The sequence below is a fragment of the Geotrypetes seraphini genome, chromosome 2 (assembly GCF_902459505.1).
Source record: "Geotrypetes seraphini chromosome 2, aGeoSer1.1, whole genome shotgun sequence".
In the NCBI taxonomy this organism is placed as follows: domain Eukaryota; kingdom Metazoa; phylum Chordata; class Amphibia; order Gymnophiona; family Dermophiidae; genus Geotrypetes; species Geotrypetes seraphini.
The window spans coordinates 521,720,032-521,732,529 of NC_047085.1; the positions used below are offsets into that span (position 1 = coordinate 521,720,032).

The window sequence follows — 12,498 nt, forward strand, 5'->3', positions numbered from 1 at the left end:
AACCTGTAGGGCCTGCGTCCATCCCGAGCAGTACGCCTGCTCCCTTTTTCTTTTGCTGGCCATTAGGGGGTGCTACCGCGCAGCCGCGGCCCCAGCGGTGACAATGTAAAAACTTAGTGCATCTTAGACCTCCCCGTGTCCCTGAGTGTGCTTCTGGTTTGTGTTTCAGATGCAGGTGGCGTTTGAGGATGTTGCCATCGCTTTCACCCAGGAGGAGTGGAGATATTTAGATGCGGAGCAGAAGGAACTTTACTGGGAGGTGACGAAGGAGAATTATGAGACCCTGATGTCTCTAGGTAAGGATGGAATTATCTCCGAGTTTAGCAGATGGAGGGACCGATTTACTGAAGGTCGTTTGTGACGTTTTCCCTAACTCCAGGTCCTGTATTGCTCTGTTTCTGGGTCGGTAGCACAGACTGGTCCTTTTGCTTGAGACCTGCTGGTCTATACTGAAATTAAAAGGCTCAGAATAGGTTTCCTTAGAGTCCACGCTGCATCTTCCTGACAAGTGGGTTGTAATCCCCTCTTAGAAGTAGATAGAGTTAAAGAAAATAACTTTTCCGAGTGAGATTGCCAGTATAATGAGGGGGGTGCTGAAAAGTTCTCAGCACAACCGACCAACTTCCTAAATTCTGAGTGGCTTTTTTTTTTTTTGGGGGGGGGGGGTTGCCAATGTAGCTGAAAAGAATGTTATTTCATTAAGTATAGGGTTACCAGATTTCACTAAGTAAAAACCCGGACATAAGGCCCCGCCCCCAGCTCTGCCCATTCCTCCCCAGCCCCGCCATGTTCTAGCCAAAAACCCAGGTTAGAAAGACGTCCGGACTCCCAGACAGGCCTCTGAAAAGAGGACATGTGGAGGCTAAATCTGTACATCTGGTAAGTGTTCCCTCTAAGCTGAGCAGGAGTCCTCCACCCACAGTCTCACCAATAGAGGGTGCTGTTTCACTGTCACATTTTTCAATTGTGAGGGACAGGCAAGTTCTGCAGGACTCCAGGGAACATACCTGTCCTTAGCGACTGAAAATATTCCACCCCCTAGTGGTAGCAATGCAGCTGGAGGACACCTGCTCAGCTTAGAGGGAACAATTTGCAGAAACGAAATTCTGTTTTGACATTGTTTGAGATCGTTGATTGAACTTTTCATCACCCCCCTCGTAAGGGATTGCTACTGCGTGAAAAGCTCCAGTTAATGGACTGGACCAGGGTGAGCGCAGGGCACATCTCTGCAGCTCTCAGACATCACCTTTGGGCGATAACTAGATGAAGTTCACGGCTCTGTCCCCACAAGGCCTTTGCTGCAAGGGATGTAGGCCCCATCCTCCATCCCCCCCCCCCCCCTCTCGGGCTCCCTTCAACTCCAGGGAGCCTTTAAAAGAAAAAGTAGACTCGGGTAGGCTGCCTGACTTCGCTCTGTTCCCCTGTGCAGCGAATAAAGTTAATAAAAAAAAAAAAAAAGACAGATCAAAAGGTTATGGATTTGCGATGAAGAATCTTAGAGAGTAAACTTGTACAATGTTAAACGTAAGTTTTGGACCTCATGCACCCAGGACACTAATCGAAATTTCTTTTTGTGCCCTTCCTGGGGTGGTGTATTCATCATTGGTCCATTTGTGAAATATTTTCCATTTTGGCTAATGTACCAACTCTCGTAGGTGCATCTGAAAGAGGAAAAAAAGAGAGACGCGTAACTTTAGCCCGACGGTTACGTAATCGTTTCACGCCTTGGTTTCTTCAGGGCCTGTGCTACTTCCTCTAGAAAACTGGAAGGCTCTTCCGGAGTCTGTCATAGGGGAAAACACCCTCCAGGGACTCAAGACAAAGTTAGACAAGTTATAGAAATCATTAATTCCGTATCATCCAACTAGAACATTAAGATCTAATGAACAATATCTATTAACTATTCCCTCGCTTAAGATCATTAATACTAGACGGCAGTTTATCTTTTCAGTGACTGCCCCACAGACTTGGAATTCCCTCCCAATTTATTTGCGAATGGAGCAGGATCTAGGAAAATGTAAAAGTAACTTAAAAACCTTTCTTTTCAAAGATGCTTTTAGTAACCCCTAGGCCATAGATTACACTTTATTAAACTATGTTTTAATTAGTCTTCCTATTGTACTTTTCCTTTGTATTGCTTTACTATTCCTAATTGTATTTCGCAATCCCTTCCTTCCCTATGTTCCCTAAATGATGTCTTAGTTTTTAACCCTATGTTATTATTTAAAGTATGTATTGTATTGTTCATTTTGTATTTTTTAATGAATGTATTTAAAATTGTTCATCGCTTTGAAATTTGACTAAGCGATCAATCAAGAGAACTATTAAACTTGAAACTTGAAACTTCCTGCTGAACCGGAGCATAGTCAGTAGAAGGAAGAAGGTGTTGATGCCCCTGTACAGGTCATTGGTGAGGCCCCACTTGGAGTATTGTGTTCAGTTTTGGAGACCGTATCTGGCGAAAGACGTAAGAAGACTTGAGGCGGTCCAGAGGAGGGCGACAAAAATGATAGGAGGCTTGCGCCAGAAGACGTATGAGGAGAGACTGGAAGCCCTGAATATGTATACCCTAGAGGAAAGGAGAGACAGGGGAGATATGATTCAGACGTTCAAATACTTAAAGGGTATTAACGTAGAACAAAATCTTTTCCAGAGAAAGGAAAATGGTAAAACCAGAGGACATAATTTGAGGTTGAGGGGTGGTAGATTCAAGAACAATGTTAGGAAATTCTACTTTACGGAGAGGGTAGTGGATGCCTGGAATGCGCTCCTGAGAGAGGTGGTGGAGAGTAAAACTGTGACTGAGTTCAAAGAAGCGTGGGATGAACACAGAAGATTTAGAATCAGAAAATAATATTAAAGATTGAACTAGGCCAGTTACTGGGCAGACTTGCACGGTCTGTGTCTGTGTATGGCCGTTTGGAGGAGGATGGGCTGGAGTAAGTCTTAACAGAGATTTCGGCAGTTGGAACCCAAGCACAGTACCGGGTAAAGCTTTGGATTCTCGCCCAGAAATAGCTAAGAAGAAAAAAAAAAAAAAAATTTAAATTGAATCAGGTTGGGCAGACTGGATCGACCATTCGGGTCTTTATCTGCCGTCATCTACTATGTTACTATGTTAACGTACGCAGGTAGGGCTGGTCTCGGTTAGGGCACTGGTCCATGACCTAAGGGCTGCCGCGGGAGCGGACTGCTGACCACGATGGACCACTGGTCTGATCCAACAGCGGCAATTCTTATGTTCTTATGTACTCCACTAAGCAACATTGCAGTCAAATCTTTAGATTTCAATTTGTACAATAAAATTTATTCATTAGGTTATACTTACTTATTGTGAAAACCTGGCAATCACTGCCTTAGTATTTCAATAAAAGTAGTCAAGGGTTAGGGTTACCAGACCATCTGTGAAAACTCGGACATGTCCTCTTTTTAGAAGACTGTCCGGGCTCCCGGACGGACTTTCCAAAACCCAGCATTTGTCCGGGATTTGGAAAGTCCCGACAAGCCCCAGCTGCATCTGGAGGGCCTTTTGAGCATGCACGGATGACATCACATACATTTGCGCATGCTCCAGGCCCTCCAAACGCGGCTGGAGCTCATCCAGTGGACAGGAGGCTTTGTGGGGGCGGGGCTAGGGCAGAAATGGGGAGGGACTGGGGCATGGTCATGTGTCCAGGGTTTCCCAGAGAAAAATGTGGTAACCCTAGTCAGGGGTCACTTTAGCAGGTTTTTCTGGATGGAGAAATCCAGACTTCGGTCCCGATAAGAACATAAGAATTGCTGCTGCTGGGTCAGACCAGTGGTCTATCGTGCCCAGCAGTCTGCTCACGCGGCGACCCCCAGGTCAAAGACCATAGTAACATAGTAGATGACGGCAGATAAAGACCCGAATGGTCCATCCAGTCTGCCCAACCTGATTCAATTTAAATTTTTTATTTTTTCTTCTTAGCTATTTCTGGGCGAGAATCCAAAGCTTTACCCGGTACTGTGCTTGGGTTCCAACTGCCGAAATCTCTGTTAAGACTTACTCCAGCCCATCTACACCCTCCCAGCCATTGAAGCCCTCCCCTGCCCATCCTCCTCCAAACGGCCATACACAGACACAGACCGTACAAGTCTGCCCAGTAACTGGCCTTAGTTCAATCTTTAATATTATTTTCTGATTCTAAATCTTCTGTGTTTATCCCACGCTTCTTTGAACTCAGTCACAGTTTTACTCTCCACCACCTCTCTCGGGAGCGCATTCCAGGCATCCACCACCCTGGACCAGTGCTCCAAATGAGTCCAGCTTCAACTGCGTACGTTCCGGTTCAGCAGGAACTTGTCCAACTTTGTCTTGAATCCCTGGAGGGTGTTTTCCCCTATAACAGCCTCCGGAAGAGCGTTCCAGTTTTCCACCACTCTCTGGGTGAAGAAGAACTTCCTTATGTTTGTACGGAATCTTTCCCCTTTCAACTTTAGAAAGTGCCCTCTTGTTCTCCCTACCTTGGAGAGGATGAACAACCTGTCTTTATCTACTAAGTCCATTCCCTTCATTATCTTGAATGTTTCGATCATATTCCCTCTGTTTCCTCTTTTCAAGGAAGAGGCCCAGTTTCTCTAATCTTTCACTGTACAGCAGCTCCTCCATCCCCTTAACCATCTTAGTCGCTCTTCTCTGGACCCTTTCGAGTAGTACCGTGTCCTTCTTCATGTACGGCGACCAGTGCTGGATGCAGTACTTCAGGTGAGGGCGCACCATGGCCCAATACAGCAGCATGATAACCTTCTCCGATCTGTTCGTGATCCCCTTCTTTATCATTCCTAGCATTCTTTTCGCCACCGCCACCTCACATGTTGTCTTTGGGATCGGCGTCCATGTTAGATTTTTTCCTTTTTTTGCTCCTGCTGCAGTTTCTTAGCGCCCATTGAAGCTTGGAGAGGTGGGAGTGGCGTTTCTCTCCTACCCACCCTGTATTCACCTGCGGGATGGGAGGGATCCAGATGGGGGCCCCTACCACTTTTGGGCTTCAGAACTTAACCCAAATAGTTAAGCAAGCCTTGTAGGCTGAGTCTGGGCCCTCAGTTAGCAATGGGGGCATTATTCCAGGGCTCAGATTTTGAAGAGGGAACTGGGTGGCTGTGAAGGGCCATTCTGCATGCTCCCTGGAGGATCCAGATGGTCTCTCAGACCTCCCAGCCCCTTTTGGGTTTAGATTTTGAGCAGGAATCTCCTCAAAGAGAGGAGGTCGAGGAGCAATCCCAGCTTTTCCATTGGGAGGAGCTCTTCTCTTCTCTCTGATGAGGTTACTGAAACCTTTGGGCTGCTCAAGGTTTCTTCTGCTGACCCCTCTGAAGGGGACCCTCTGTTGAAGGAATTGGAAGAGACCCTAAAGCATTTCCTACTTGTCAAGGCTCTCACATGGCGTGAAGTTAGTAGAGTGGGAATCCCCAGATAAAGCTCTCAGAGTGGACTGCCTGTATATCTGTGCCCATGAGAAGGTGGACAAGTACTGATTATACACTAATGTCAACCTGCTGTTCATAGCAGTCACGAAAACCGTCATCCCCATGCAAGTGGGCTCAGCCGTCCGGGAGCTCCACGACAAGCATATAGAGCAACAGTTTTGGCTAGCTCTCGACTTTGAGGTGTCTGGTGTCTAGCCACCGTCTATGAGGGCTGCATAGCTCGAGCAATGCAGTGGTTTTTGCAACAGCTGCCAGACTCCTCAGAGATCTGCTGCTTGGAGTCTGGGGCAGCCAGGCGGATGTCCTTTATAATTCAGTGTGTCTTCCCGATCAGTGGCTGCCATTGTGGATGTGGCTTCAAAGAAACCCCTCGGTCAGCTGCCCTTTCGGAGGTTACATTACATCACATTTCTAGACCGTAAAACCTCTCAGATCGATGTGGTTTACAAGAAACAAGAGACTGGGCAGTGATCTACAGAGAAGTCATAAACACATTTAATTTCCAAGAAACCTCGCAAATAGAATCAATTTTAATAGTTTTCTAAAGTGGATATGAACATGAACGCGCAAACAGAGTATGTAGCTTCCTATCATAACTTGCAGCCTGATAAGCAAGTAAGCGCTCCAAAACGTTTTTATAAATATAACCTCTGATAGGAGGAACCATGAATAAAGATGTCAAATGCAATGGGCGATCCTTTAAAAAAAAAAAAAGTGAAGGTGATTGTTATTTGGAAAGGACCTGGAAAGTTAGTGAAGGACATGGGGGAGGCTCAGCCTCTCCATCATCCTCAGCTGCAGCAGACAGGTTTCCAGTGCTCCTCAGCAGAGCAAGGTCATTCCAAGGGAGCAAATGTTTTCAGCTGGCTCAGTGCTCAATGGCCCAGTTTTTGGGACACAAAGACCCTTCAAGATCTGGAGACTCGTATCCTATTGCAGGACTGAAGCTTCCAAATCTGCCTAATGAGGCCTCTGTGGCTCTGGTAATGGGTTGGTTATCTCTCTTCCACCACAAGTGGGCCTGCATTACCTCAGATCAATGGGTTCTGGAAGTAGTCAAGAATAAATACTCCCTGGAACTTGCCCGCTTTGTTCTGTTGCTTTTTTGACGTCTTCTGTGACTTAGAGATAAAGCGTCAGGCTGTCATCCTTACTTTTCAGAACCTTCATGAGCTGAGGGTAGTGGAGTCCATTTCGGAGATGGAATAAGACCAGAGCATTACTTGGGATCTGGGTTGGCCACTGTTGAAAACAGGATACTGGGCTTGATGGACCTTCGGTCTGTCCCAGTATGGCAGCTCTTATGTTCTTATGTGAGCCAAGTCTAGCCATTGTGACCTCACTGTTGAAGTTGGCTCTTAGGCATTGGTGGAATGAGGCATTATGACATCACAATCTCAGCTCTGGAATGTTGCTACTCTTTGGGTTTCTGCCAGGTTCTTGGGACCTGGGTTGGCCACTGTTGGAAACAGGATCCTGGGCTTGATGGACCTTCGGTCTGTCCCAGCACGCCAATTCTTATGTTCTTATGTGAGCCAAGTCTAGCCATTGTGACCTCACTGCTGATGTTGGCTCTTAGGCATTGGTGGAATGAGGCATTATGACATCACAATCTCAGCTCTGGAATGTTGCTACTCTTTGGGTTTCTGCCAGGTTCTTGGGACCTGGGTTGGCCACTGTTGGAAACAGGATACTGGGCATGATGGACTTTCAGTCTGTCCCAGTCTGGCAGCTCTTATGTTGTTAACTTCTTATTCCATTATTTCATAGTCCTGAAGAAGAAAGACTCCTTTTGGCCCATCCTGGGTCTGAAAGGGGTATATGGTTGTCTCTGTGTCCAGCACTTTTGCATGGAGTCTCTGCAGTCTGTGATCACCTCGGTTCATCTGGGCAAGTTCCTGACCTCCTTAGACCTTATGAAGGCCTATCTATGTATCTCCATTGCAGATCATCACAAGCAGTTTTCCTGCACTTTTTCCAAACTGGTGGTGGTGGTGGTAGCACATCTATGGCACACAGGTTTGACCCTGGTTGAATGATTGTTTGATTTAGGCTGCTTGGAGGCAGAGGCCAGGCTGACTACTGCTCAAGCCATTGCCCTCCTGGAGGATCTGGGCTGTGTGGTGAATCGTGTTGAGTCAGCTGCTCCCTTCCCAGGTCCCAGAATATCTGGGAGTCCATTTTGACAAAGCTTGGAGGATGGTTTTTCTCCCAAAGGAAGGGGCAACCAAGCTGCAGACCCAAAAACGCAGATTGTATGAGCTGCCACCGCCCATAGTTTGGGACCTTTATGGCTTCATGGCGGCATCTTTGGAAGTGGAGCCTTGGATAGGAGTGCCCAGGTGGCTTCTGCAGTTATCTCGATGGGCCCTGGTCTCTTAGGATTTTGAGCGCCCTTTGCTCCTCCCTACCCAGCAGAGAACCTCTCCCTGAATTTGGTTCTCCGGGTACTCTATGGGGCTCTTTTTATATTCGGCCTCCATTAAGGACCTTATGCTCAAGGTGGTTTTCCTTGTTGCTCAAGAATCTCGGAGTTGGAAACGTTGTTTTGTCAGGACACGTATCTCTCTGTTTTGAAGGAATTGGCATCCATTCACACGGTTCCATCCTTTCTGTCCATGGTGATTTTTCTGTTCCATGTGAACCTGGAATCTGTTTGCCCTGTTTTGAGGAGGATGGTTCTGACCCTTTGGCCTGGAGGTAGCACAAGCTGGACATCCAGAGGACATTCAAGGCATTCAAGCAGACAAATTATTTTCGCCTCTCTGATCGTCTTTTTGTCCTTTTTATTGCCCTTGAAATGGCCAAGCAGCCTTCAAGGGTTCTGTTGCCTGGTGGATCGCAGCATCTATTGGGTCCATCTACATTTGTAGGAATCATCAGATGTTTCTGGGGTTGACAGCCAACTTGAATCGAGCTCAGGCTACCTCCTGGTCAGGGGCCCAGCCAGCCACCCTGGTGGAAATTGATAAAGCGGCAAAGTAGTCATCACAGCATCCTTTTATGAAGTATTACAGATTAGACATGCTAGCCGGGGTCAGCTTGGACTTCCCCACCCAATAGTTCTGGGGAGAGGGATGCTGCTATATGTTAAAGACAGAATGGAGTCAAAACAGAATGATCATTACTCATATACAGGAAAGAAATTGCAATACAGAATCTTTATGGAAAGAAATTCCATGTGTGAAGGGAAAGAGTATACTGGTAGGGCTATGCTACCCTCTACCAGGCCAGAACGAACAGACAGATGAAGGTGAAATAACATCCCAACCGGACCCCCCTCAACGCAACTCCCCCCTTCCTCCCCCCTTCACGAGTTCCCTTCTCTTTAGCCTCAAGCAAGTCAACTGCTTCCCTAACGGTATATATACTGGATCTGCACTATTTCCTATTTGTACAGCATCTTATAGCTCTTGAAATATACAGCTCCATTATTCTTGTAACTTCTCCTGGAAATGACCAGAATTCTCTCTGTAATTATCCTGGAAATGTCCAGTTGTCTCTTTTGTAATCCGCCCAGAACTGCAAGGTTGAGGCGGAATAGAAATCAGTAATGTCATGTAATCTTACCTGATCATTTCCTTTCCTTTAGTTGAGCCATAGTGTTCCGAGAGCCACCTTTGGAAGACTAAAGCCCAGAGCTTTTCCTCTTAAGTTAGAAAAGAGAAGCAAAACAATTATTGTATATTGTAACCAGACAGACTTCGTGCCTGACCTGGTTCCAGTTAGTGTTTCTACTAAGACTCCCAGCAAAACCCGGAAGAGAGTAGGTAAAAGCTGTCCTAGTGAGGATCTGGCTGATTCTCAGGCTGACCACCAGAGGGAGCCTGAGTTTCCCAATAGTTCCCTAGACCAGCAATATCCAGGGCACCACAGGAGGAGCTCTAGAGCTGCCTTGAGGACTGCTGAATCAGCCAGGTTAGGGCACAGGTGTCAAAGTCGGTCCTCGAGGGCCAGACTCCAGTCGGGTTTTCAGGATTTCCCCAATGAATCTGCATGAGATCTATTTGCATGCACTGCTTTCAATGCATATTCATTGGGGAAATCCAGAAAACCCGACTGGATTCCGGCCCTCGAGGAGGGACTTTGACACCCCTGGGTTAGGGCGTAGCCCAATCAGTATAAAACCAGCAGCCGTGTACAAGCAAGGAAGCAGGTTAGGGAGAAGGTTGGGACCTTTCCTCCCTGAGAGGCTCCTTGGGCCAGGCAAGAGCGAACCAGTTACACCCATGGAGGTGCAAGAGGCTGGAGATATCCTGGAAGAATCTGTAGCTGAGCTGGAACTTCCAATGGAGACTAACAACCTGCCAGAAGAAATGAGCTTGGCTGAGGAAGCCATGGAAGTTGGTTTGTCCACCAGCTGTACCTGCTAACCATTGAAGAAACAGTGAGTGCATTTTGTTCAGCTTTCTTTGTTTGAGAGACTGTTTGAATGAAGCTGAACCTTGGAGGACTTTCTTTTTTTTACTGTTTTGCATTTTGGTTGAAGCTGATAGTGCCTGAACTGAGGGAGAGGTTTGCTATTATCTGGGAGGGAAAATTTGAAGCTATTATAAGCTGAAATTAAAGCAAACCTGAGGCACTCTCCTTTTCCTGGCAGTGCAATGCTTGGCTGCCAGAGGCTTCCTTTTTGAAGCATTAACAATAGGGTACCCAGTGCCTTTTGCCCTATTGAGTTGTCAGAGTTTGTAAGGAACTGAATGCCCTGCTTAGGAGCAGGTTTAATTGATTGCTAAAGAAAGCATAAGGCCCAGTGAGGTGAAGAAAAGAAAAAATATATTTTTTTTTGGTGTTTGAATTTATGTTTTGACTGTTCATTATTCTGCTGTTTGAATTTGAACTGAAGACATTCTACTTACCTGTTGTTGGTAGGACTTCTAAGAATCATGACTTTATTACCTTAAAGAAAATAAATCCTGAGTTTTGATTTACTTATTTTTTCTGAAGAATTGTGGTTTATTTTTGCTTTTACTCTTGGTGTCAGTCCATGCCTGCAGGGTGACTCCAGGCCGGGTCACACGCAGGTGTTGTTGTGTGTGTAACCACTGTGAGGTGCTGTGGAGGCTCGTTCAGGCCACAGACCCGGTTACAATATACAGGGTGGCGAGTGCCATATTGGTGCTATGCTCGCTTGACGATCATTGCAGCTGCAGTGGTTGATGGGGCATAGATATGCATTACAAAGAAACCTTCTGCCTTAGCTGATGCGTACAGGTACTTTCCACTTAGTACCAGGAAGTTATACTGGCGAGTTCACTGGACAAGATCAGTTTTCACTACCGCCATTTGCTGGTAGGAGGGAATAGTAAACACTTGTTCGGAACGGCATGGGCCAACTAAGGGAAGAAAATTCTCAGGTAAGACATACAGTATTTTCCCTTTTTTCCCCCTAGGTGTGTTTGGTTGTTTCCTTTGTTCTTTGTCCTGTATTTCTGAACAACTCTTATTTAAAATTGCAGAAGTAATTGTTCTTTTAAAGAAGGATGTCATTATATAAAGCATCTGTGTAAGAAAACACATTTTAAGCCCACTTTGGTATAGGTCAAAGGCTCAGAAAAGGGACGTCAGAATTGGAATGTTCAGTTTGCAGCGTGTTTTACAAAAAGCCCACCAGACAGAGAGTCATTTGTTAAATACTTATAAGAGCACAGAAAATATACAGGTATCTGGCAGCACGTTCAGGGGGTCAATCTGTAAGGGGCGCAGTGGTAAAGCAGGTAAAAGAGCAACCACAAAGCAAAAGGCAGGAGACCTTTGTGCCACGAGAACGATGATCAGTCCGGAACAACAAAAGTGGAACGGGAGACCCTGGATGTGAGAAGAGTCGTCCAATTCAAAAGTTTATTAGAATCAAAATATCATATAAGGACATTGAAATTAAAGAGTCTTAAATGCAGACAAAGCATATATTGCAGAAGTCTCACAATCCGCTAATTGCTCCCAGGAATAATGGTTAAAACCGGACCGTGTTTCGGCAGAACTTTGCCTTCCTCAGGGGTCCTGATGGATGTTGGAGAAACTGAACACGAACAATTAGGCTTAAGGTGCCAAAAGGTTCATAAGAGCGCTGACGTGATCGTGTTTCGAGCAGGAAAGTCACTCTAAGTCAGGGCTCAATTTGTTATGAAACACGATCATATCAGTGCGCTTATGAACCTTTTGGCGCCCTAAGCCTAGTTGCTCGGGTTCAGTTTCTCCAACATCCATCAGGACCCCTGAGGAAGACAAAGCTCTGCCGAAACACGGTCCGGTTTTAACCATTATTCCTGGGAGCAATTAGCGGATTGTGAGATTTCTTCAATACAGTCAAATCTCGGTTTGTGAGTAACGCGCGTTGACTCGATATGCGAGCCCCACCCCACCCCGGGAACCGGCTTTGCTTATCCCCCAAGGCCACCAGCGCTGCTTCCTCCGCGACCGAGATCGCCTCCCTCTCGGAGAGGGTGAGAGCCAGAAGGCCTTGAGCATGTGCCCAGCATCGAACCAACGGCAGGCATTTCCAGCACCGGCGCACGGATGGTGAGGCAAACACATGGCCAGTCAGTGGGGGGAGGAGGGAGGCAATGTCAGTCACGGAGGGAGCAGCACCGGTGGCCTCAGGGAAGAAGCAAAGTCGGTTCCCGGGGTGAGGTGGGGTATCAAAGTGGTGAGCAGCAGTGGGAGAAGACAGAAGAAGGGGATATATGTCAGGGGGAGGGGGAGATGTACCTATTAAGTCAGTGAAACAAATCATCCAAGTTCTTTGGAGAACTTTGCTTTGAGGAACGAATCATCCGAGTTGCCATTATGGCCCATGGGGAACTTTGCTTTGATATACGAGCACTTTGGATTACGAGCATGCTTCTGGAACGAATTATGGTGCCACTGTATATGATTTGTCTGCATTTAAGACCTTTTAATTTTGATGTTCTTATATGATATTTTGATGATAATAAACTTTTGAATTGGACGACTGCTGTCACATCCTGACCAACTGACTTTCCCGCCAAAATTCAAATTGGTGGACTGCCCTGTTCCCAATCAGGTCGGTGAACCCACTATTTCCAAAGT

General features: G+C 46.4%; 1 protein-coding gene across 2 annotated transcripts in view; it reads left to right on the top strand.

The window, feature by feature from the left end:
• The window catches only part of LOC117354710 (oocyte zinc finger protein XlCOF6-like), a 31,104-nt gene that overhangs the window by 12,390 nt on the left and 6,216 nt on the right, over positions 1-12,498 (top strand). For both annotated transcript variants that reach the window (XM_033932610.1, XM_033932609.1), the window contains exon 2: positions 170-296. In XM_033932610.1, the coding sequence (XP_033788501.1) occupies positions 170-296 (127 nt within the window). The remainder of the gene's footprint in view (positions 1-169; positions 297-12,498) is intronic.